Consider the following 26,904-nt stretch of genomic DNA (forward strand, 5'->3'; position numbering starts at 1 on the left):
CAGGAGCACAGCAATCTAGGAACAAAAGGAAGATGGGGCCAAAGAACGGACTATAATACTTGTTCAAAATATTAAGTGATCCTAAGACTGAAAACAGGAATGGATGGTGATACTGCAGATTGTGTCTAATAAGGGCTTTAAAAGCTTAATTATTTATTGATTGAATCTGCACTAATGATAAGTCCCTGAATATGCATATAGAAATAAGAGGGCTGATTTATGAAGGTTCAATTGTATCTTTCAGATATATTTGGTACAAGTCTACATTTTGAAAATAAATTGAAGACTTGAGGCAATTATCTGAATATTTCAAGGGCAGACCCTCTCCATTTGGAGGAAGGCTAGTATGTAAGGGGAAGAGGTAAAATGAAAAAGGGAGAGAAAAGTCTACAAGGAGTTAGGAAAAGACAAAAGGGAGAAAAGCCTAAAAAACACTTCGGTTAAGAATTGTCTCCCTGCTTCTCTTTCCCTAAAAAGAGAAAAATAGGTTACCAGGTGCCATCAGAGAGCAATGTTTTCCTTGAAAAAAAGAAGAAAAAGAAAAAAAAGTTGTTAAATCAGCTACACATGGAGTCTGTCTGTGTAAGGAAGTCAGCCTTTTCATTACAAATAGGTTTAAAAAGCCCTAGAGAAGAGAGACGTGAACAGAAGCAATATTACCCACTAACAACCTAACTCCCTTTTAGACATCAGCTGAGAGAAGATCAGCAGTATCATTGAACAGGGGGTTTGTCTGAAGATAAAGACTCATCTTTATTTCTTTCAGGATATAAAACTTGTATTTAAATCAATTCAGAGAAGCACTTTAGCTTTAAACATTAGAGAGCGGGGAGAGCCTATTTAATAAAACAGCATTATTTCATTTTCAAAGAATGATACTGGCAGTAGCTCTGAGTTTAAATTCTGTATTCTTTTCCTCAATTATAATTATAGATGGGTCTGAAAGGAAGCATGCCTATTACTGTCATATTTATTCTTTTGACAGGTGTTATGGGACTGTAATTTGATGAAATAACTCAAAACGCAGATTCCCATCCAAATATAATTCCTGTCATCAACACGAGTGTTTTAGGAAAAGACCTCTAGCAAGCCTTTTCACAGATCTTGAACACTCCTGATATTTTAGCAGTGATCTGTATTCAGGAATATGGGGGAGAGCCTGCCTTTCAGGGCTTATTTCTGAGGTAGCAACAGCCAGAAGGAAGAGTGGGTGCTTAAGGTAAAGACGGCTGTTAGTGGGATAGCTTTCTTTTTCTACCGGGTCGGTTGGATCAGGGAAGGGGGAACCTAGCAACTATCACATGTTGAGGATCCCGAGTCCCGCATGCGGCCGACAGAGGGCGCTGTGCGCACAGAGGCCGGGCGGGGGCGGTGCTACGCATGTCCGGGGGCGCAGGCGCACTCGCGGCCCCGCGTCCGCCGCGTCCGGGGTTCACGTTCCTCAGTGGAGGCGGGTGAGCCGCTGGGCGCAGGCGGAGGGCGGGGGCGCGCGCGAGGGGCGCAGAGCTGCTGAGGCAACGGGGTGGTCTGGGTGCGTGAAGCTTCGGGAATCCTTGGCTTTGCGTGGCCTGTGTTAGACCTAGCGGCGACCCCGCGGCACTCCTTTCCTTTCTTCCGCGTTCGTTCTCGTGCCGCTGAAGAGCTGGGTGCCCCGGAGCGTGGCATGTCGCAGGCCTCGTCGGGGCGGCTGGGAGGAGCGGAGAAGGCCCCAGGCCTCGAGGAGGGGCGTGGGGGCCACAGGGAGCTTACGGGTCTCCAGACGCCTCTGGGAAGCCCGGCCGCCGGGCTAGCTAGTTTAATGTTCATTGGCACACGCCTCCGTGGTCAGCTTCGGTTTGCCCATTTAAAAAAGACCTGGCCCCCCGCACGGTCCATCTACCCAGAGTGCCCTGTGAGTGTTGTTACCTGGAGTAACCCTCACGTGTTGATTTATGCTTCTGAATAACAAATGAAGTCACTCTAGCCCTTAAGACTAATCTTTTGTTAGCTTTTACATAGCATGCAATTAAAATGCACAATTGAATGTAATACATTCACAGACTTGAACACTATCCATCACCATAATCAATTTTAGAACATTTTCATTACTTCCAAAAAGAAATCTTTAGTCGTAACTGCCCCGATGTCCTCTTCCCCCAGCCCTAGCAAGCGCTAACCTACTTTGTCTATAGATTTGCCTGTTCTGCACATTGTGCATAAATGGAATCATACAGTTTTTGGTCTTCTGTGACTAGCTTCTTTCACTTAGAGTAATGTTTTCAAGGTTCACCCATGTAGCATGTATCAGTAGTTCACTTCTTTTAAATTACAAAATAGTATTCCATTGTATGAAGGTACCATGTTTTATTTATCCATTCAGAAGCAGATGGACCTCAGGACTAATCTAACTCCTCACCACCTCACAGGCTGTTCTGGATCTGACCCCGCCTTCCCAGAAAGTATCTTCTATGCTCTTGTTTGTCCTTCCTGCCTTCTTGGGCTTCTGTGGGCCTGGAAATCCCTACTTCCCTTAGGCCTTCATGCAGGCTGCAGGCTACTCTGTCTTCATCACCCCTCCATCTTCACCTTCACCTAGCTAAATCCTACTCTTCCTTCAGACCTCAGATTAATTGCCCCTTTTTCAAGAAAACAACCCTGACCCTTGACTGGGTGAGGGACCCCACGAGCCAGTCTCTCAAGGACTAGAATTCCGCTTTATAGTATTAAGTTATAATTGGTTTTTATTATCTTGTTGATGTGTAAGTTCCATAGGATCAGGGGCTCTCTTGTTTGTTTCTGTATCCGCAGCACCCAGCACCTTGTTGGTGCTCAATGACTAGTACTACTCACACACCCCTATATGTGTCAGGCACAGTACTGTACTAGAGATACAGTTATAAACAAGATAAACCCCCTGCTCTTATGGAGCTTACATCTCAGTGGGGGAATATAAATATAAAGTAAAGAGTGCCATGAAGATAAATAGAAGAGGCTATAGTATAGCCAGCAAAGGCCTCTTATGTGAGACCTGGATCATTGGGGGTGGGGTGGACCATGTGGGCACCCTGAAGAGTGGCTGGGTATGTGAGGACAAGCAAGAAGGCCAGGGGCAGGGGGAGGGGGTGAAGAAAAGGATAAACCAGGAGTTTTTGGCTCAAGGATCCTCTCAGACCAGCCCTGGGTATGTGTAGAAAGAGTTTGAGTTAGGAAGGCAGAGACCTGGGTACAGCCATGGTTCTCTCCTAGTTTTGTGTGACCTTGAGCCTCAGTCTTTTTCCTCTATAAAGTGGGAATAATAGGGTTGTGGATTAAGTAGCACACCTGAAGTACCCAGCCCATTGTTTGACACCTGGTATGTATGCAATACATTTGTTCTCTTCATTTGCCCTCAAACCAGGGAGTTTTGTGGCCTGTGTGTGGGAGGCCACTGTCACAAAGCAGTCTAATGTTACAGTGATTCAGTTCAGGTTGACCATTATTCAGCTCTGGGACAGCCATGTTTGCTTTGGCTGGGATAGCTCATGAAGTTCACTTGAAACTGGTAAAGACTCAGGGCAGTTCGGGCTGACAGATGTGATGTTCAGGGTGACTCCTTAGCCTTTGAGACAGCAGGTGTGGTAGAAAGAGCTGAGGGTTCAGAGCCAAAGAACTTGTTTGAGATGGCTTTGTGACTTCAGGACAATCACTTTCTTCCTGGCTTTAGTTTCCTCTCTGGTAAAAGGGAGTCAATCAACACATATTTATTGAGCTTTTATTATGTTCTGGGCACTGTTGATTGTGGAGGGGTGTCTAATACAATATAGTCTCTGTCATCCATTAACTTACAGTTAGAAAGGAATACAGCCAGGTAGAATAGGAAAGGGTAAGATGTTCAAGTGCCTAATATGTGCCAGCCTTTGTGCTAGGCACTTCACTTATGTTAGCTTGCTTGATCTTTATATTCCACCCCCTGTTTTCCTGAGGTATATATTCCATTCTCCAGTTTACGGAGGAGGAGGCAGAAGTACAGAGAAGTCAAGCAAGTTGCCCAGTATTACACCCCTAGTAAATGACAGAGGTAAGCTCCCAAATAAGGATGGTTTGTCATCAAAACCTACTCTGTGCTATTCCATCACATTGTTACATAAATGGTTATAGTACAGGGTGATGAGCATGGATAGCATGGGGTGAAACCATGAAAGAGGGTACCTAGGAGCTGGATCTTTAAAGATAAAGAGGACTTCTTGGGGTGGGTAAAGAATTCAAGGTAGGAGAAAGAGATATGTTGAAAAACACAGCACATTTCAGAGATGCTATTAACCATAACAACAGACAGTTAGCACAGTATGTGCCAGGCATGGTGCTAGTAGTTTAGGAACATTATTTAATTCTCACAATGATTCTATGTAGGAAATACTGTTAGCGGCCCCACTGACAAATGTGCAACAATGAGACGGAAGTTAAGAAACTTGCCCAGGCAAGTAATGGAGTCAGGATTTGAACCCAGACTGTCTGATCCTAAAGTCCGTGAACTTAACCTCCAAGTTCAGTGTGGCTAAAATGCAGGAAGTGCAAGAAGGACAGTAGGAGATGAGTTTATTGAGAGAAGTTGGAGCCAGATTTTGGAAGGCCATGGGTAAAGAATATTCCACAGAGGTTTTGGAGAAGGAGCGTGACAGGGTGTGTTTTTTAGGAAGTGTCCTTGGGCAGCAATGTGGGCGTTGGACTGGAAGGAAAGAGACTGATCGGGTGGTATTGGGATAGTCATAAAGAGGCTGGGAACCAAGGTAGTGCCCAGGGGGTGAAGGGGGTATGAGGGGTTGGAGTTTGGAGGGATGGCTTGAGAGCCTCCACTGTGTAGAAGAGGGACTGGAAGAGTCAGCATTGCCGCCTGATTTCTAGCTTGGAGAATGTGCATGTGCAAGCTGGAGCCCCGGAGTTGTGGGGAGCAGAACCGCTTTCATCCTATATTGTGACTTTCCCCATCCAGAAGAATAATTGCATATTTAAACAATGGCCTGTACAAGCTTGATTTAGCTTGCGCTCAATAAGGCATGATTTCCAGTTATTTTCCCTAGTTCCTTCCTTCCTACTTTCCTTCCTTTCTTCCTTTCTTTCATTTTTTTTTTTTTTTCTACTTATTTTTAGGCACCCTATGTCAGGGCAAAAATCAGGGAAATAGACAATGAGGTTAAGTGGAGCTGTAGGCCTGTTTCTTAGCATCTGTGCCCATGATACCACTTGGCTCCCAGGAAATCCCTTTGTGGCTTTATTTTCACTCTTTTCCTTTATTCTATCATATTCTCTTTTGGGTTTCCTAAGAACTTTTTGAATGCAAATCCTTAGTTGCTCCTGTGTGTAATTGACATCAGCCTTGTAACTTTTTTCATCTATATGCAGGGGAAGCTATAGATGGTGTCCTTGTGTTTCTGAAAAGCATGAAGCAAGGTTTTATGGAGAAGGCTGCAAAATAAGTGCTGAATAATAGAACAGTCAAGTGTTTTCATGAATGCTTAGACCTGGTCTTGAATGAGCCCTAGGGAGAGTTCTCTCTGAAGTCCTTAGCTTGATCTGGGCAGCCTTTTGTGGGTGGCTCTGATATCAACATAGCAGGTGACATTAAAAGCTGGTAAGGGCATGGGCTTTGGATTCAAGTAGACCTGACCATGCATTAGTTGTGTGGCCTCTGCCAAGTTACTTAACCTCTCAGAACCTCAGTTTCCTCATCTCTAAAATGGGGCTAATGACATATACTCCATAAGTTTGTTGTGAGGATACCTGAGATAACACATGTAAAGCTCTCAACACCCACCTGGCACATAGTAGCTAGTAAGACATGCTATCAGCTTTGTGGGAGGCTTGATGTAAGACCGCTCATTAACTTGTCAGGCCTTTCAACTCTGTGGTCCTAGGGCCGAGTCCAGAGCCACGAACATGTTAGATGCTCTGAATGGCATTCTATGGGTGACCGACACAGCCTGCTGAGGTTAATCTCTCTCTCTCTTTGTACCCCATTTGTACTGGGCATGTGATTGTTTCTATGCTTTTGTTATGCTGAATTGAATTGAGTTGTATAACAGAAAGGATCAGGCATCCCAGAGATGGTGACTCTGGACTGAACTAGTAAAATGCAAGATAGGGAAACAGACGTAAGTTCATGGAAAACAAAAAAGAATTGTTAATGGGAAAAAAAGGTACCTTTGAGCTGAATGCCAGGGCCAGGTAACGGCCCAGAAAATTCAGTCTGAGTTGCATTCCTTGAATTCCCAAGTTGAGTTAGTGATAGTGCCACCTGAGTGCTGCTGCCCATGGAGCTGGTCAGAACACAAGCAAACTGTGATTTTAAGTGTGAGATCAATAATGAGGGTCCGTGTGTCCAGAGGAGGGTGAATGAGTTGGAGAAGCATTGGGAGATGATAGCATCTTCAGGGTGGTTATCTTGGAAGAGAAATGAATGAGAGGTTGGGATAATTGACTTCGAATAATGAAAGACAGGACTTGGGGGTATTTTAGCAGAGACTTCAGCTCCAAAGGGCAGAGCTCAGACCAATAATTAGAATTTTTTAGAGCAGATTTTAGCTCAGAACCAAAAGGATTTTCTGATATCTTGGGCTGCCAGAGATGTGGAGAAGGAATTTGTTTTATATTAGATGGAGAAGGTGGCTTCCAGGTTTTCAGTGTTCTGGTTTTGAAAGACCGCTTACTTTGGACTGTTTTTCTGTTCATTCAATTAACGTCTTTTACTGAGAGCCTGCTATGAGCCAAGCCTGCTACCTTAGGTGATTTTATAACTTTCTAATTCATGAAAGGCTGAGGATGAATAACCAGAATTCAGTTCTGACTTAGGAAAAAGCTAAATAAATATTACCTGACTAAAAAAAATATATTTTTTCTCTTTGATGTATTCAAAGCTAATTGAATCAATGAAATCCACAGACCTTGGGTCTGTCTCAGCCACATTTGGATCCTCAGGGCCATAGACTGGGAGAAGGCTAAGCTGTTGTTTTCCTAAGTTTGGGGCAGGGTCAGATTTTGAGTTTATTAAGTTGGCAAGCATTTATGGAGAAGTTCACTATGTGCCCAGGACTGTGCTAGGCATTGAGGGAACAGAGATGGAGGAACTGACATAGTCCTTGCCCACATGGGAGTTTGGTCTGGCTGGGGAGGTTGAGAGGCAAACACTTGGAGCACGGGGTGACTCCTGCTGACCTAAGCAGATAAAACAGGCTGCGTGAAAACAGATAACAGAAAGAGTCTAGTTCTGTGTAAGAGTGGATAGGAGGACTCAAAAAGAAGTTAATTGTGTTGTAGCTGCCAGCCCCCGATAGATACACGGACCACCAGAAATCAGTGACTTACAGGAAACACACTCTTTATGCAGCCAGCTGGGTCTGCCAGGGGTACGCAAACACCAAATTAAGCAGCCCCAAAATGCAGAGGTACAGGGTTTTTAAGCCCTAAACCCTATTCTTCATTCTGTCTGAACACAAAAGCCTATTTTTCTTCTATTTGCTGTCATCCCACAGGTTGGTTGTGCAAGCGGGGGTACAGACGCAGAAAGCTTATTATTAGAATGTTATGTTCCCATGGGCGATAGCCAAGCAGTAATTTCCAAGCAATAATTTCCCAGCTAGCACAATTGCAAGAGTGTTAGGAGCTCACAGAATCAAGGGAGAAGGCTGCAGAATTGGGCAGGAATCTAGACATTTCTGGCAAACAGGACCTGCGAGGACAATTCAGAGCCGGAAGAAGCTGCTCAGGACACACTGCCGCTGGAGCACACGAAGTCATTTTCAGGCTCTTTTGTAACCCTGTTCGAGAATCCATTTCCAGAGGTGAGGAATACTCAGTCAACCTAGCTAGGGTCTAATGCTCAATTTGTGCCTGGGAGAGATCGAGCCACTGGTGACAGTCTTAGCAGGCCTAACTCAATGGAAAGAATTCTTCCCTTAAAAAGAAATTAGGGCAGGGAGAGCTGTTAGAAAGAACCACAAGTGTCAACTACAGGATGAGTAGAAGTCTATTTGGAGAATGGGGCTAGTGGTCCGGGGAGTATCCAGTATGGCCTCTGGAGCCAGACTTCCTGGGTCGAAATCCTGGCTTCTGCACTCAGCTGTGTGAACTTGGACAAATTTCTTACCCTTTTTTTTTCTTTTTTTGCCTCTGTTTCTATATCTGTAAAAGAAGAGCATAATGGTACCTTCTTGTAGAGTTATTGTGAAGATTAAAATTAGTTAATTCACATGCCTTGTTTAGAATAGGACTTATCACATGGTAACTATTCAGTAAAGCAGGTGTAGTAATAATTTTTAGTGATTGTTATTATTATTATTATTATTATTGGTGTTATTATTAAAAGAACTCTCATTGGTGTGTCCGTGTGCCTGACAGGTGGAAGACTGATAAGGGATGAATCTTGGCAAGTAAAAAGGCTTTAGGAATTGGTGTCAGCCTAAAGAGTTTAAGGCTTTATCCACTAGATGATGGCAAAGCTGTGGGAGGATTTTTCAAAAATAACTTTTTGTTATGACAATTTTCAAAATATGTAGAAGTTGAAATAACAGCACAATACCCACCCTTACACCTGCTGTCTAAACATAATCTTAACATTTTGTCGTGTTTGCCTTATCTTTCTCACTCTGTGTTTTCTCTTTCTGTGTTGTCTTTTGATGAACCATTTGAAAATCAGTTGCAGATGTGATGACACATCACCTTGAAATACTTCAACTTGCATCTCCTTAGAATAAGAACAGTCTCCCACATAACCACAACGTTGTTATTATACCTAAGAAAATTAACTAATAATAACATCTAATATCATGTCCAGCTGGGGGGAGAATTTAAGTTTGGAGTTAGATAAAGCATTGTGACTGCCATGTAGAGGATGTCTGGCAGGGAGTGGAGGGCAGGTAATTACCCTTCCAAGTACTCCAGGGGAGAGGTGATGGAGCCTGAACTAGAGTAATGTGGGGTGATGAGGGCCGTATGAGGTATCCACGGGCCTCTCACAGAGCATATTGGCAGGGGTGCTTAGGTCAGTGAGGGCTTCCTGGAGAAGGTGCCAGACCTCAGCTGAGTGTCGAAGGATCAGGAGATCTGCAGGAAACTGTTAGGGGTATTGTAGGAAGGAGTAGGAGGATTCATTCAACATATAGATATTGAGCATCTACTGTGATGGTTAAGTTTATGTGTCAACTTGACTGGGCCATGGGTGTCCAGATTTTTGACCAAATGTTATTTTGTATGTGTCCATGAAGGTGTTTTTGGATGAGATTAACATTTAAATCGGGAGACTGAGTGAAGCAGATTGTCTTCCCTGATGTGGGTGGTCCTCATCTAAGCATTTGAAGGCCTGAGTAGAACAATAGACTGTCCTGCTGAATAAGAGAATTCACTTGCCCGATAGCCTTCAAACTGGAATATTGGCTCTTCCTGGTTTTATAACAGCTTCCAGCTTTCAGACTCAAACTGGAACATGAACTTTGTAGATTTTGAATGTCCAGCTGTCTTTCTGTCTGTCTTTATCTGTCTATCATCTATCATCTATCTCTTGCCCGCCTGTCTGCCTTTCTGCCTGCTTGTCTGTCTATCTGTCAATCAATCAATCATCTATGTATCTATGTATGTATCTATCTGTCTGTCTGTCTGTCTGTCTGTCTATCTCCTATTGGTTTTTGTCTCTGCAGAATCCTAATGCATCTACTGTATGCATTCTGTCACATAGCAGGTGAACATGACACAGGTTGTTGTGGAGTGTGTCACTCAGAGCTCAGTTTGTCTGGCTTGGTAGTGGGTGGTGGGAGATGTGATGAGGATGTGGGCACGGGCCAAATCAAGAGGGCCTTGGAGGCCCTGGAAAGGATTATGGATTTTATTCTGTAGACCAGTGCTTTCCAAACTTCAGTACCACTTATATGATTTTTGTCATATCCACATTTAACTGCATTCTTATTTGCTTAATGCATTTTAAAACATCAGTTTGAAGCCATTTTTAAAACTTTTAAGCTATAATACATATGAAATGATGGGATTTTTTTCTCATATAAGAAAATAAATATAAAATCATTACAATAAAAAGGTGTTTCTCCACATACTGCTTAAAGTAATTTCATATGTGACCCACATTCTGGGAAAAATGGTCATGAATGATACAGGAGGAGGTAATGGTGGATATCACGGGTTTTAGGCAGGAACACAACATGTTGAGAGTTACATTTTAGGAAGATTCACCCTGGCCATTGAGTGGAGAACAGATTGGAAGACAGGGAGACCTGCTGGGAACTTGGAGTTTTCCACATGAGCTGTGATAAGAGCCTTAACCAAGGATGCGCAGTGGAAACAGGAGGGGACAGATTTGAGGGGACATTCAGAGGTAGAATGGAATGGGACTTAGAGACCAATGGCATGAGAATTGAGGAAGAAGGAGGAGTGGGTCGGCTCTGTGATGATTTTGATTTGGTTGCCTGGGAAGATGGCAGTGCCTTCACGGAGGCAGGGAGCCCAGGTGGAGAGGCTAAGGTCAAGTCCAGAGAGCAGGATATGTGAAGTGAGTGCTCTTAGGACCACAGGGTTTGACTACCGTTTTAGCAATGATGTTGTGAGGTTCATCGCCCCTTAAATAAAAGCAAACCCACACTTTAAATTAAATTAAAACATTTTTAGTTTAACTCTTCTGAGTGGACCCACACATGCATTCTCTGCTAGATATTACTGAGAATGACTAAGAATTATAATTGAGCTGAAAATAATCTCCCGCCCATACTTGCTGAGTTGGTTTCTAAGTATTGCCTGGGATTTTAAGTAATGAAACAAAGCTGTGCTCTTTCCAAATGTTAATTTTGAAGATTGCAGCTGGCGACCATCTGTTACACGACTGGCATTTTACGATATTTTATTAGCACTTTATATAGTTTGGGGAAGCCTGCCCAGTGGAGTCTGCCCATTGGGTTAGGGACTTCAGTGGTATGTCCTCTGTGGTGGCCTTTGAAAGTATTTGTCCCCATTGTGTGGTGGTCTCCTCAGTTTGTTGGACTGAAGCATGGCTAGGCAGCCTGGCCAGCTGATATTTGTGGCAGGAGGACCTTTGTACTCTTTCTTAGAGCTGGAAACATTAGAACTAATCATAGAAGCAGAATTTGAGAGATTAAGATTTTTCGATCAGTTAGGATTCTTGGTTTCAAGTGGCAAAACAGCAAACCCAATTTGCTTTGGCAAAGGGGATTAATTGGCTTGGATCATTGAAAAGTCTAGGGGTGGGACTGCCTTCAGGTGGATGGTTTTGGGGCTCAAATGAGTTCTTCAGACTTGGTTTTGCCCAGGTTCTTAGCTCTGCCTTCTGCTGTGTAGCTTTAGTCTCAGGCTTTAAGAAAAGGCAAGATGGCCTCCCTGAGGTAGTATCAAGTCCTCTCAACGTCAAGTCTAGAGGGAAAATGCTGAGTCCTTTACAGTCACTCTTGCAAAAGTGTTGAGATTCACTCAGCTTCCATCATGTGCCCATATGTGAACCACATGGTTGCAGATCTCTGATTGGTCAGGCCTGGAGCAAAGTTTCACCCAGAGCATGTGAGCTGAGACCTGGGGAGGAGTGAATCACCAGTCACACATCTGGGGCTGTTACCAAAAGGGAGGATGGGTGTTTAGGACAGACAACAACTTGCCCACCCCCGTGTTAGAGATAGAGACCAGAGAACCATGAGCAATTGGCAAACTTAGCTGTGGAGATAATATACCAGGAAGATAATATGCTAGAAATGGAATGAAGGAGCCTCTGAAATTAGTTATTTAATGAGTTTCTTTTCGTAGTTTAAGGACTTCTGATAGATTTAGAATTCCGGTTCTCTTTTTGATGAGGGGGTTGCCTTTCCTTCTTCTTTTTTTAATGTTACTTTAAAACCAAGGCATTATTTAACCTTGGTCTTTTAGCTCCTTCATTTGGAACATAGTGAGCTTTTCTGTCATAGAGGGGAAATCTGTACAGAGGAGATAACACATTCCATTCAGTCCAGTTCAACAAACAGGGCACTAAGCGCCGGGGCCTGAGCCAGGCTCCACAGGCCTGGCAGCAGATGAATCCCTGGCAGTGTGGGAAGCACTGTAACAGCTCTGTGAGCAGGGTGCTGGAGCCCCACCAGGGAGGGACAGTCAGGAAGGGCTTCCTAGAGGCAGTGACACTGAGCTGGACCTGAGAGGCTGAATGTGAGTCCTCGCCAGAAGAGGGGAAGGGAGCTTTACGCTCAGGGGATTGCATAAGCAAAGGCACCAAGAGGTGATGTACTTGTGGATTTGGGGCATCTGGGAGAAATTCCTTGTGGCCGACTGTGGGATGAACCCAGGACACGGAGTCTGTGGAGGAGACTAGGGAGTGACAGGCTGGAGGCAGGAACACCAGGTAAGACGCTGTGGCAGAGGCCTAGGCGGGAGACTGTAGTGCAGTGAGCGTAAAAAGGGGACAGTTATGGGCTGGATAGTACTTAGCGGAAGCTTAACAAGTTCTTATGTTCTAGAACCTACCATTGGAAAAAACAATCTATATTCTTAGAGTGTCCTGCTTTAAAAAATAAGGGGACAGATTAGAGTTGTAGGCTCTCTCTTTGGAAATAGCCATTATAATACAGAGATTAAAAAATACGGGTTCTGAAGACACGAAAGCAGACACAGAAGAGCACGTTCTTTATCTTTCTTTTTAGGTAAAACTCTGGAAAATGCAGACTAATCTGAAGTGACAAAGCAGTGCTTGCTTTGGGAATGGGGAGTGGTGAGGGTAGGAGGGAGGGATTACAAAGAAGCATGAGGAAACGTGGGGGCGATGGAGGTGTTCACTCTCTTGATTGTGATGATGGCGTCTTAGGTATACATATGTCAAAACTTATCGGATGGTACACTTTAAATATGTGCCGTTGATTGTATATTAACTACATCTTGATAAATTTTTTTAAAAATAAAACTTGGGCTCTGGAGCTTTTATGAATTCAAATCCCCTTATCAGCTGTATGACCTTGGGCAAGTTATCAGACCTCTCTGTGCTGATTATTTATTTATTTTTCAATTATAGTTGACATTTGATATTATTTTATATTAGTTTAAGGTATACAGCTGTAGTGGTTAGACACAGGTGTAGTGGTTAGACATTTATATAATTTATGAAGTGATTCCCCCCCCCATACGTCTAGTACCTACCCGGCACTATAGTTATTACAATATTATTGATTATATTCCCTATGCCATACTTTACATCCCCATGACTATTTTGTAACTGCCAATTTGTAACCACTTCTTAATCCCTTCACCTTCTGCACCCATCCTTCCAACCTCCCACCCATCTGGTAACTTAGTTTGTTCTCTGTATCTATGAGCCCTGTCTTTTTTTTTTTTTTTTTGTAATTGTTGTTATTTATTTTATTCTTTAGATTCCACACATAAGCGAGGCCATATCGTATTTGTCTGACTTATTTTACTTAGCATCAAACCCCCTATGTCCATCGATTTCATTTTTTATGGCTGAGTAATATTCCATTGTATATATGTGCTGTTTCTTCTTTATTCATTTTTCTACCATTGGCCACTCAGGTTGCTTCCATATCTTGGCTATTGTAAATAGCACTGCAGTGAACATTGGGGTGCTGTGCTGATTGCTTTTAATGTGTGCATTCGTCACTAAGTAAAGTGAATAGGACAGAACAGGTGCTCATTATTCTTATTTATAACACGCAGTAAAATGAAATCATATGCCCAGGCCCTGGTCAGCATGACAACTATGTAAGCAGCTGCTTCTTCATCCAGAACCCTTTAGAATTGTTAAAATTATGATCTTGTTAAAATGCAGGTTCTGTCTTGTAGGTGAGGCTGAGTTTCTGCATTTCTAACAAGCTCTTAGGCAATGTTAGTGCTGCTTGTCCAGGGCCACACTTTGAGTAGCAAGGCTCAGACCTCTGGGCATCCTGCCCTCTGTTGCTTGAGGTTAGCTGGTTTATCGGCAGTTTTTCTGCTTGTCTCCCCTACTCTGCTTGTTAGTGACACCTCCTTACTTACCACTTGAACTTGGTGTCCAGAAAGAAGATGCCAGGATGAGGCTGCACATCTTGTCTTTGGTCCTTGCAGGTCTGCTCCGGGCTTAGACTTCTATAGGACTAAATTCCCAGCCTGAGCTCAGGGTCTGGGTTCCATAGGGTTGGCATCAGGGGAACCTGGCCTCTGTGCTGTATCAAGCTTGCTTTATAGAGCACAGGGAGCTGGAGGTCAGGGCTGAGTATTGTATTGGCTTGATACCTTAGAAGTGATGCTCTGTGTTTTTCCAGGGACAGATGGTCTTGCGGATGGCCCCACTACCAGGGGCAGAGCTGGTCCAGAGGCCACTGCAGCTCTACCGATACCTGCTGCGCTGTTGCCGGCAGCTGCCCACGAAGGGCATCCAGGAGCATTACAAACATGCTGTCAGGCAGGTGGGAGCAGCATATGCTGGGCCATGGGTAGCGGGTACTTTCTCTAATATGGGTCCCTTCATGGGGTTGGGAGCCAGGGGCAGGGGGCAGGGATGAGCTTTCAGGTGGTGGTGGTGGTGTGGCCACAGTTTGGTAAGAGCCACCCGAAGCCCAGCTTCTCTGTCTGGTTTCTGTTCAGGAAACAGAAGTTGCATCATCCAGCACACCAGCTCTGTGCTGGAGTTTGAATAAGGCAGCTTAATGGTTAATTAAAATAGTATGGGGGCACAACATCATTCTAACAGGAATTGCTGCTAACAATGCACACCTGAACTTAATTATGAGCAAACAGGTAAACCCAAACCGAGGGATCATCTACCATATAACTGGCCCATACTCATCAAACATGTCAATGTCACAAAACACAAAGAAAGGCAGAAGAATTGTTCTGGTTTAAAGACGACTGAAGAGATGCGACTCCTAAATGTAATGCATGATCCGAGATTGGATCCTGGGCCAGAGGAGACAATTATTATAAAGGACATTATTGCAGAAATTCACGAAATTGGAATATGGGATTTAGATTAGATAATAGCATTTTATCAGTGTTAAATTTTCTGAATTTGATTGCTGTGGTTATTAAGAGAATGCCCTGGTTAGGAAATGTACACTGAAGTGTTTAGTAGGAGTTAAGGGCATGATGTCCTCAACTTTACCATGCTTCCAAAATTTTTATACAAATATATAAAGAGAGAATGATAAAGCAAATGTGGCAAAACGTTAAGAATCGGTGATTCTGAGGGGAATTCTTTTGTGTTGTTCTTGAAATTTCCAAATAAAGAGTTAAAGACTAAAATTAATACAAATATCATGTGGAAAGTAAAAATAAAGATAGCAACAGAGGGCTGTGGAATCATGGAGAAGGGAGCAGTTAGCTGTCTGAGGGAGTACGGGAAGACTTCCTGGAGGTGAGCATTTGAGATGCTCTAAAGACAAGTAGGAGGATGTATGAGATTGAGAGTAGTAGGGCAGAGGAGGTACCATTTCTTTTGAAGGGCCCCAAGTGCCACATCGATGAACCTGAATCTCACATTGCGAGCTTCTCAAGGGTGAACATTTCGTCAAAAGCAGACAACAGCCTAGGCCTGAATGGATTTCCCAAAGCCACTCCTGCCCCTTCTTTCTCTGCCTGACTTTCCAGCATGGGCCAGAAGAAGCCCTGTTCTTCCCTGTTGTGAGGCCAAGGTCTCACCCTTGTGAAAGAAGCTTCTTGGGAAGAGCGGATGAAACAGAGAGAAGGAAATTTCACTTAGCCCCCCACTGTCACTGCCTTAAAATCTTTGGGCCCAGCTAGATTCGGGGGTAATTTGGGAGCCACTCTTCCTTTTCATAGTGTCCTGCTGGCGGGAGTATGGGCTATGCAGTTAAATAGAGTAGGATTCACATGCTGGCACCATTGCTTAGCAGCGAGTTAGGGTTTCTGAGCCTCTTTCCTCATCTCTATGTGGGATCATCACTCTGTATGTAGGAGTAAGATTGATGCTGAGTATAAAGTGCCTGCAGTATGCCTGGCCCATGCCTGGTACTCTGAAGCTGCCAGTCCTGTGAATTTTGTCATCTTTTTTTATGCTTAAACTTTCAGAGTTTCCGAGTTCATTCGGATGAAGACAATCCTGAGAGAATCCAGCAGATTATTAAAAGAGCCATTGAAGATGCTGACTGGATCATGAACAAAGTAAGTGCTTGGCTCCCACTTCCACCTGCGAGCTGTAATCTCTATGACCACCAGGGGTCGCCTTTGCCCCACAGTTGAGAACAACCCAGCTGCTCCCCTCCTCCCGAAGCTGAAAGGTGATGGCAGATGCCCTTCTGATTGCATTTGTTTTCTGCAAAGAAGAGGTGGAGAGTGGGGGGGAACACCCTCAGTTCCTAAATTTTTGCCTAACAGTACTGAATAAACAGATGGGGTGGCAGGAAGAAGAAAGAACGGTCTTCCTCGAAGCAATAGTAACACAGCTGGCAGCAGCCTTGTTATGTCTTAGAGAAAAGAGCTGTCTTGGGGATTAGTGAGCCCCCTGTAGCTGGAGGTATTCACATTGAGGCAGGGTTATTGAGGAAACATGCAAGCATCTGTTTTGGTGGAGAAGGGGAGGGAATCAGTAATATAGACTGACTTGCCGGTCCTTATACTTTGGTGTTATAACAACCTAGAGTGCTGGAGCAGGTCCCACCTCCCTGTCCTATACCAGACTCTCCAAATAGGGGTTTCAGGATTCATTTGTTTAAACTCAGTGATTGGACTAGGTGGCTTCTGGGAGCCTCCCCTCCACCCCGAGATTTTATTTTTTCTGTAATAGACTCATGTTAAAGAGAATGACGGGCATGCCATTATGTTCAATTCTAATTCCCACTGTCTTTCTTATCCTCCCTCCCAACCCCATCAGCTTCCTTTTCCATTAAAGAAGAAAAGAGATCCAGGCACCAACTAGAGATTCTGCCATCTGGGTTCCACCACCTCCAAGAAGCCCCTGCACGGGGCGTCTGAGGCCTAGATGACCCTGGTTCTCAGGATTTCCTGGGTACTCCCTCTCCTGTTGGCTTGCCTCACCCACTTCTAACAATCTTTCTGTCTTGCAGTATAAAAAACAAAACTAAGACTCCAGGGCCCAAGGAGTGAAGCTGTCCTGAAGATATTGAAGTTGAGAGACCTCTCTTCTGAGACTAATCAGCGGTAGCTGTTCTGCAATATCCATTGGCCTTGTTGGCCGAGAGAGCAGGAAATCGGGGGTAGGAGAGGCTGACGTTTGCTCAGATGGCTCATCTCACCATGTTCGTGTCCCCAGCGTCCTTTATGTTTGCTTTTCCGGTCAGTTTAGATATGAGATTTGGGGAGAATGTGTTTTTCACTTTGCTTTGAAAGTGATTCATTTATTCTGGACATCATTCTTTGAGGCCTGGAGTGGGTGTCGTCTCAGATGGCAGCCTGTACAGAGGACAGGGCATGAGTTTTATAACCAGACAGATCTGGATTTGAATCCCAGCTCAGTGGCTTTTCAAGGGTGTTGCCTTCGAGCTCAGTTTCCTTCTTTGTGAGGATTCAATACACTGAAGTCAAAGAGCCTAACACAGGATGTGGTGCCCAGTGGTGCCAATAAACATCTCTGAGAAAGTCGTCCACCCTGCGCTCTCTTCTGCTCCCACGGTGCTCCATGCAGCCCTCTCTAGCCCACTTTATGTTGGGTCTTAGTTGGTTGTTGTGGACTTGTCCTGTCCCTGCTTGTTGCACCCTCTCAAGCCCCAGAGCCCTCACAGTCCCATTGCATCCAGCAGCCTGCCAAGTGGCCACTCTTCCTGATGCTGTCTCTCTCTGCCCAGAGAAGCAGAAGAAGCCCTGGTCCTTGCCTCCATGGAATTTACAGAGTCCCAGAGTGGTGAAATGCAGTCTGCCTGAAACAAGGATGCCAAAGCGGCTGCAGTGGCACCGATGTGTTTAGGCTTCTGTGAACCTGCGTTTTGCTTTGACTGGCCCTTCCTTCCTTTGCCACCGTATTGAAAGGAAAGAAGGGAAGAAGCAAGCAAGTGGCTGTGTAGGTTCTCGTGAACCTGAAATTGGTGGAGAGAGACAGACCGAGTCTCAGCCCAATTCCACTCAAGTTGTTCTTGAGTAGCTACCTTGCCTCTTCCAGCCTTGGTTTCCCCATCTAACCAATGGAGTAATGACTGTACCTACCTCAAGGGCTGTGGTGAGGAGTAATGGCCCCTAAATGCATGCCCAGTGCTCGCCCAGTACCTGGCATGGGGAGCCGACTGCACAGCAGGCCATTAGCAGCTGCCACTTTTAGGGAGCCCTGCTTTGCAGATGGCAGACGGGAGCTCAGAGAGCTTGAGCCCCCTTTCGATGTCACAAAGCTACTAAGCCAGTTCTGTCTGAATCTACCAAAAAGTACAGATTTTGGAGGAAAAGAGGGAAGGAAGGGAAAAAGGGAGGGAGGAGGAAAAAAGAAAGGAGGAAAGCAGCAGGGAAGGATCAGGGGGAGCTGGCCAGAGCTGGTGGAGCAGGTGGAAGACAGAGAGACACCACCCTGGGACTCGAGTGTCCCCCAGGACTCTCACCCATAGGGGTGATGTAGCATGTGTTTGTGTCTTTGCAGTGATATGACTTAAAAGTGACTCTCATACATCTATGTGCACTCAACTGATCAGCAAATAATGAAGTAAATACATCAATTTGTGAAATATTTCTGGTATTTTCTTGTCATAGGTTGTTCCCTGCTGTGTGCTAACCATCCTACTAGGTATTGAGGACTTAGAGAAGGCAGATGGAAAGCTGCCCAGGAGGAGGTCATTCTTCAAAGGGGACGACTAGGCTCTTTTCCCACTGCTACACAATAGTGGTGAGGTCAGATTTGCCTACCAGGGTCAGGGCAGGCTGAGGGGTTTCAGTCCAGTCCCACAGCTGAACCAGCTTGCCTCTCCTGCCCCCTCACCCGACCTGTTGTCAGTCCTTCTGAAGTCAGAGGCCCATCTTTGATCAGCAGCAGTGGGGTTGATTGTATCCCTGGCCTCTTACCAGCAGGAGACGTGCGAGCGAAGGTTGGCCAGGGCTTGAGAGGAAGTTAGTGCCCCTTGCCCATGCCTGGCTCCTGAGAGTGGCCCCATCACCCTCAGTTCACTGTCAGTGCTAATCCAGTTGTGCCAGCTCACCCAGGTGGCAAACAGTGGGTGCCCAGCTTTGGCGAGGGTACCAGCAAGGGAGATGGGTAGGTTAGTTTGTTGGCTGCTCTCCACCAGCCCCAGTGATGCCAGAGAGGGTAGCGAGCATGGTCCTCTGAGGGCATGCTCCCCAGAATTGCAGATGGGAGAAAAAGGTAGGGGTGGCAAGAAAATATGGCAGAGCAGAGAGGTGGTTGGAGTTGGGAATGGGGGCAACTGTGTGAAGCATGGGGGCGTCTCTCTCCTCCTCAAAGGCCTTCCAGTGCTTAGCTCTCAGACCTCCCCCTCTACAAACCTAGGCCTTAAATCAGCCTGGGCACAGTTAAAGGCTTACAGAGTAGCCTCCAAGCAAACCAAAGAAGATGACAATATATTCACTCACAGTCAGGCATTGTGACCTCTAGAGCCAGACAGACCTGAGCTTAGATCCCAGCTGTGTCACTTAGTAGTGGTGTGACTTTGGTAAGTTCCTTAACCTGTCATCCTCACTTTCCTTACCTGCAGTGGGATGCACATCTCACTAAGTGGTGAAATTGAGTCAGTGCGCACAGATAGGCAGTCACATGACCTCTCCCTTGTTGTTGGTTTACCTGCTCACAACCCTTTTCTTTAGGTGGGTCTCTCCCCTGCTCTCTAGTATCCACTGCACATGCACAGTGCCAGTTGGAAAGCATCCGATATCTACACCTTGGTTGATTTGTATTTGCACTCACACTACCTTGCTGGCATGCATTTGTGATAGTTCCTAGGTCTATCTTTGTAACTAAAGACAGCTGCTATTAAAGGGCCTCCAGCCTCCTTGAGAGACACTTGCTTCTGGAGGCTGATTCCTGTGGCAGTGTCATCTTGAGTGCCGCCGCCAGCAGCAGCTCCCTGGGACAGGATCTGCCCTGCCCTACACAGTGTCCTTTATCTGCTCTGTGCCCACCCCCAGCTTAGCTGAGCACTTAGTCTCTGCACAGCTCTCTGCTAGGCAGGACTGAATTCACAGTTTAAGGGACAGACAGGTGTGGGTGGCTGGAAGGTGGAGCAAATGTGACTTGTAGAATATTATAATACAGATTTTTTCTCTCCCATTGTTTCTTTATATTTTTTTTCCCTGGAGGTTTTCATTCTTCCCATGTCCCTGGATGAAAACTGGCACAGGCTTCAAAATTTTCTGGTCTAACTGTGGTTTTAAAAAGCCCAAAACTATGGTTGCTTTTAAGTTAAAACAGTCTCAATTCATTAATTGAAATGTCCAGTCTCCGGTAAAAATAAAATTTCGGAACCTGAATTAAGGTTGAGGCTTTTCTCCCGTGTCAGAGAAGGCAGACATAGGTGGGTGGTCCTTGCTGGCTTGGAGGTGGAGGTGGTACTGGAGGGGCATTCCAGGCAGAGGGCAGTTAAGCAAAGGCAGGAAATAACACCACTTGCTCAGGAGCTCCCATGCTGCTCAGTGTGGCTGAGATACCACAGACCAAAGAGATAGTTCTATAATCATCCCTTTGTGTACTTGTCTCTCCCACCAGGGAGTGAACCCCTTGAGGACAGGGACCATGCACTGAATCCTCTAGGCCAGCTGTGTGCCTGCTGCCCAGGAGATGAGCTATTAAGTTTTTGTTGAATGAAAATGATAGATAATACCAGGCAAACATGTCTCTCTTTTGTCAAGTTTTTATTGCTTTCTAATAATGGGGAAGGCTGGGAGGTGGTGATTATTTCTTGGCTAAAAAGTGGTTGTGTGTGTGGGTGGGGGGTCCTCTTCTTATCACTGGTGCTGGGGAGTTAATTTGGAGCCGAGAACACTTGCTGTCACTGCACAATGGATGAGCATGGGTACCTCCCACACAGACTTCCTCCAGGAAGTTTGTCTTGAGGCAAAGAGAGAATTCCACACAAAGCAAAAATTACCAAAAGCTAAAACCACTTAACTTTCTGAAATGAACCTGTCCCTCTGTCCATCTTGCTCTCATGAGCATCCAGAGCAAACAAAACCAACAACCTTTGTTCAGTGACGGAAAGAAACTTGGTAGGTTTTATGTCAGGGTATAACCTCCTTAACAGTGGGATGGGTGATTGTAGTTTGAGGAAAAGATCAGAAGTTCAAGAGTAGTGCCTTCAAATAGGTTGACAGCACTGCTGTGTAGGGGGCACCAAGTCTTCCCAGAAAGGCACGTGGTTTCAAGTTTACGAAAAAGTGAGGGTATGGATTTGGAGCAAGTTAAAGGAATCTGCTCATGAACTTCTCACTGAACTGTATAATCACTCGCCTTGGAGCCTCTGAAGATATGAGAAGATGCGTCTGAGAGGAACAACTTTGAGTCTTCCCTCTGGTGTGGGAAGGAGAAGGAATCCTCACTGAGCACTCACTGTGTGCCTGGACTTGGCAGTTGATAGAGACACAAAGGCGAACCTGTCCATAGACTGGCAGGTCCATGGGCAGGGACTTGGTCTCATTCATGATCCTCACCTTGCAAGCACCTAGTAGGAGCTTCACAAACATTTGCTGAATGAATTAAAGTCAGGTTCATTGCCTCTGGAACTCACTCTCTGGTGGAGTAGACAGACCTTTAATCCCATAGTGCTGTCCAGGCTGAGAAGTGCTAGGGCTCTATGTGAGTAGCAGTGAGGTCCCAAAGAAGGGGTGTGCCCTTAAGCAGGAACTCGATGCTTTCATTCAGGGTCAGCTTTCTCCAAACTGGGTGGAAGATCTCTATGTCACCTCCTAACTGCTCTAGGCTGCTTTCAATACCGTGGAGACAAAGGCATCTCTGGAGAGAGTGAATCTTTTCCCACTGATACCTTGGAAGACAGCTTATTCTCTTTGAGCCTTGAGCAGTGAGTGCAGAAGAGGAGCCTCCTTAGACCTCTGAAACTGATGGCCCCATAACCTTGAGGCTGCTGAGCCCACCTATGTCAATTTCAGCCACTAGCCCAAGGTAGGCTCCTCTAATCAGCAATCAATCTCGCTTGTCGTCACTCCCAAACTGATGTGGGTTTTCCTATCCCCACTTCGGACCTCCTTCCTGCCCTGCCATTGATGTTCTCTGGTACCTTCTTCCCTTAAAAGTAGATTTCTCACTCTCACAGCATCTCAACCTGTCATACACTGCAGGTGGGAATGTAAAGCGGTGCAGCCACTTTGTAAAAAGTCTGGCAGTTCCTCAAAATGTTAAACCTAGAGTTACCATATCACCTGGCAGTTCCACTCCTGTGTACATACCCAAAGGAAATGACATATTCATACAAAACACATATACAAATGTTCCACTTTTATTCATTATTAGCAAAAAAGGAAACAGCACGCATGTCCATCAACTGATGATAAATAAAATACAGTCCAGTAGTATCCCCTTACATGTGGTTTCACTTTCTGCTGTTACAATCATCCATGGTCAACCGTGGTCCGAAAATATAGAAAATTTCAGAAATAAAATATTCTTAGGTTTTAAATTGTGCGCCATTCTGAATAGCATGATAAAATCTCGAGCCATCCTGTCCGGGATCTGGATTATCCGTTTGTGCAGTGTCACTGTGCTGTATCTGCTCCCCACCCATTAGTCACTTAGTAGTCCTCTCAGTTATCAGGACAACTGTTGTAGTATCACAGCGCTTGTGTTCATGTAACCTTTATTTTACTTAATAGCCTCAAAGTGCAAGAGTAGCAATGTTAGCAATTCGGATAGCCAAAGAGAAGCTGTAGAGTGCTTGTTATGTATCATCAGAAGGTCAATACAGGTAGCCCAATACTATGTCACAAGGCCCATGTCATTCACCTCACCTCACCATGTAGGCATTTTATTATCTCACATTATCACAAGCAGGGTGAGTACAGTACAATAAGATTTTGAGAGAGGAAGACCACATTCACATAACTTTTATTGAGTATGTTATAATTTTTTATTAATCTCTTACTATGCCACTTCATAAATTCAACTTTATTATAGGTATGTATTTGTAGGGGAAAGAAACGTAGTATATATAGAATTTGGTACTGTTGGTGGTTTCAGGACTCTACTGTGGGTCTTGGAACATGTCCCCTGTGGATAAGGGGGGACTACTGTACATCATTTGTTAATTTAAACCAGTTACTTTGAATTTCAGTAAGGCAACTTTCACAAAGAAGCAACACCAAGGATGCTTGACTATTTCTTCAGAAGGCCCAAATATGGAATACTACTTAGCAATCAAAAAGAACTATTGATACATGAAAAAGTTTGGATAAATCTCAAAGGCATTATGCTAAATGAAAGACTGTTACATGTATGTAACCTATGTAACAGGTTATGTATGTTATGCTTTCATTTATATGACAGTCTCAAAAAGACACAAGTGTAGCGATGGAGAACAGATCAGTAGTTACCAGAGATTAGGGGTGCAGGGAGGTTGTGACTATGAAGAGGTAGCATGAGGGAGATTTGGGGGGAGAAGGGGCTGGTCTGTATGCTATTGTCATAGTGATTACATAAAATTCATAGAACTGTACACTGCTCCTAGAAATCAATTTTACTGTATGTCTTTTTCTTTAAATGGCCCAACCATCATTAATAGCATTTTGGCTCCTTTATGTCTTACGATTTTGGCTTCTTTATGTGTTAGTTTCCTCCGTGGTCAGGACAGGGTAATCTTCCGATTTATTCTGTCTTCAGGAACAAAATGAAGAAGGGTGAGACATTACTGCAGATAGAAATTTTTGAAAATGCCAAATTTTAGGCTTTGCAAGAAAAACAGAAGAAGTTAAAGGGGAGAATAGTAGAGTGTAAAAAGAGGAAAGAAGGTGGGAGAGGTGTTCTGGAATGACTTTTATGAGTTAACTGTATTTTCAATACTTATTGTCTTCCAGGCAGTAAAGCTCTAAGTGCTTTACTTCAATTTTCTCTGAGAGGTAGGTGCTATTAACTAGACCCACTCTACAGATGAGGGAATTAAGGTCCAGAGATGATAGGCAATTTGCCCCAGTCACGTAGCTGGTGAATGGTGGGGCTGGGATTGAATTCAAAGCCATTGCCCTTAATTCCTATCCCATTGTCCTTCCTCCCCGTGCGTGATTTGGGGGGTGTGTAGGAGGTAGTGGCCGCAGCAGGCAGAGGTGTGGGCTTTGGCAGACAGATGTCTCTTAGCATTGCCTGTGGGTCTCCGGCCTTGGGATGCAGGTAGCTGTGATCATCAGGCATGCTTTTCTGCAGCGCCTGGTCTGGGCAGCAGGAGTTGCTTCCTACTCTCTGAAAGCTAGCTTCTCTGACCTTTTCTTCTCCAACCTCTTGATGGGTTTCCAGCACTTAACTTTCTGTATCAAGTTCCTTCTTGAAATATTGGAGCAACTCGTTTTCCTAACCAAAACCTGGCTGATACGGAGCCTGGATATACTGTCCTCTTAGGAAAACACTTTAAAGGATTTATTTTTTCTAAAATAATATATTTGAGAACAGAGGAAGCGGGCTTGGGATGGAGACTCCATGGTAGGTGTCTGGGATGTCCCTCCTTGGACTTAGTTGGCCGAGCCCTTTTATCTGCCCAGCCTGGGGGAGGGGAAGACATTGTTCAGAGGGCCTTCCCAGCCAGGCGATTCCATTCCTTTTCTCTGGCAGTTAACTGCCTATCCCTTGTGTGAAGGAAGCAGCAGGAATTATTATCCCCAATGTTAAGTGAGGGAAATTGAGGCACAAAGAGGCTCAAAATGGGGTAGTATGTGGCAAATCCAGGAAGACATCTCTGTGCTCTATCTCCAGGTTTATCATCTCATTACTAGAAAACAAGAAAAATTCTAGGGGAGGTTTGGGGGCCAGTGGGAAAGATTCATTCAGCATCTATTATGTTCAGTGTTAAGCACTGTCCATGCGATAGTTCACTTGATTGAATCTTCACAAAGCCCTGTTTTATGATTCCCATTGTTGAGAATGAGGTTCAGAGAGGTTCCCAGAGTCACACAGTGGTAAATGCGAGATTCAGACCCAGCACTTTCTAGCTCTAAAGCCCATGTTCTTACTCCCATACCACTACTCCTGAACAGCTGCCCGGGGAGTGCTACTGGTCATTTTCAGGGCTCTCACTACGGAAGATCCTGTGTGTGCCTGTAGCTGTATTAGACTCTATATGTAGTTGTTTAGATTTAGATTCTGGCCTCCGAGGTCTTCCAATTTAAGATGAATACCATTCATTTCTAGGACTCTAATTTGCTTTATTTAAATGCCTTGCATGTATTAGCTCTGATCCTCATAAACCATGCAAAGTAGTTATGATTACCTTCATTTTACAGATGACAGAACTCAGAGAGATTAAATAATTTGCCCAAAGCCACACAACTAAGTCTCAGAATGGGCTTCGGAAAGGATCCTGTGCTCACTGATGAACACCACACAGTCTACTGTGCAATAAGAAACATGTATAAGTGGACTCTGATGTAGACATGTGATCAGTGTCATCAGGCTCTTAAAAGGATGACCATTAAAAATAATTTTTAATAAAAAGAAAAATATGTATAATATGAAGCTCCTGAGAAAAAGTAGTACACAAAAATGTGTGTAGAGTGTGCTCACTTAATAAATAAAGCATCAGACAAACATTATTATGTAAAGAAAAGGAACCTTGGAGAGAGATATACCAAAATGTGAACAGTAGTAGTGAAATGGTAGGTAATTTTTTCTTCCTTTTGTTTTTCTGAATTTGTCAAATTTTCCTTAATGGAAAAAAACTCCATATATATATATTTTAAAGGCAGCCACCCCAGCATGACTAAAACGAAGCATGGGTTTAATATAACAACAGAGGAAAACCCCTCAGGCATCGGGGTGGCGGAGAGGAGGGGAAGGAAGCTGTGGAGCACATGCTTTCTTCTCCTCCAAGGTTACTCCTTTTGGGTTTTCAGATTCCTGTGCAGCCTCAGCCAGTCTCCGACCATCTCTGTACACTCACTGTGGGTACCAATCTGGGCTGGGCCCTGAGGCTGCACTCTCTGTTCCTGTGGAACAGACTGTGTCCTATTCTTTGTGCCCCCAAGGCCCCCAAGCAGTGCTCCGTGTGTGGTGAGAACACAATGAAGATTGGATAGAGAGACTCTTCAAAGTTGTTTTTTAGGACTTGTGACTTGACTTTGAAACCTAACTTGCCAGCCAGCCTCTGGGACCAGATGGGAACTGAATATCGTTAGTGCACCAATGTGAGAAGAGGCATCTGGAGGACTCACTTCGAAACCAGCCTTGTCATTATTCCCCATCTTCTCTGATTAGGAAACCTCTTCTCAGATGGTCCATCAGCTCAGAGATCCTTAAATTATGGGGTTTGAATATGTGGTATTCAATTTTTATTATCTAGTCACTATTATAATTAATTTATATAGACATGACCCTTGCTGACAAGAGTCCGGCTATATTATGGGCCAAACCATGTCCCCTTCAACTTAATGATGACTGTGCAAGGCCCTTCTGGTCCAGCTCCTTCGTGGCTCCTGCCTCCTATCCCAGAGCTCCTTCCTCACTCCCACTCTGCTCCAGCTGCATCATGTTATTGCCCAAATGGGTCCAGTGCTTTGGGCTCGAGTCCCAGCCTTTGTACTCTTCCCCTGCATGGTGTGCCCTTCCCTCAGTCCATCTGCCAAACTCTTCACCCCTCTTTCAGGGCTTCTTTACAAAGCCTTTATCGACCTCTAGAAAGGTAACACTGATCTCTCCCTAAGAGTTCTACCATCTCTAGACTAGTTTTTGTGTTTATTCAACATCCACCTTTTTTGCATATATTTAGTGAGCACTTGATAAGGACCTGTGTGCTTGGTATATGTTATCCTGGATTTTGGCAGTGGCCATGTGAGGAGGCATCATTGTTTCCATTTACCAATGAG

The 26,904-nt window shown here is 44.6% G+C and overlaps 1 protein-coding gene across 2 annotated transcripts; it reads left to right on the forward strand.

Moving 5' to 3' along the window:
• The first annotated feature begins 2,257 nt into the window (after window positions 1-2,257).
• LYRM9 (LYR motif containing 9) lies at window positions 2,258-21,261 on the forward strand. 2 transcript variants are annotated; one of them, XM_016119192.2, is made up of 4 exons: window positions 2,258-4,036; window positions 14,253-14,396; window positions 16,018-16,110; window positions 17,013-21,261. In XM_016119192.2, the coding sequence occupies exons 1-4, from the start codon at window positions 4,028-4,030 to the stop codon at window positions 17,028-17,030; spliced, it is 264 nt and encodes an 87-aa protein (XP_015974678.1). In that variant the 5' UTR covers window positions 2,258-4,027; the 3' UTR covers window positions 17,031-21,261. The 2 variants fall into 2 exon arrangements, with proteins under 2 accessions (XP_015974678.1, XP_015974677.1); XM_016119191.2 differs by lacking the exon at window positions 17,013-21,261 and having other exon boundaries at window positions 16,018-17,006.
• The last annotated feature ends 5,643 nt before the right edge of the window (window positions 21,262-26,904 follow it).

The sequence above is a fragment of the Rousettus aegyptiacus genome, unplaced genomic scaffold (assembly GCF_014176215.1).
Source record: "Rousettus aegyptiacus isolate mRouAeg1 unplaced genomic scaffold, mRouAeg1.p scaffold_m13_p_6, whole genome shotgun sequence".
Lineage (NCBI taxonomy): Eukaryota > Metazoa > Chordata > Mammalia > Chiroptera > Pteropodidae > Rousettus > Rousettus aegyptiacus.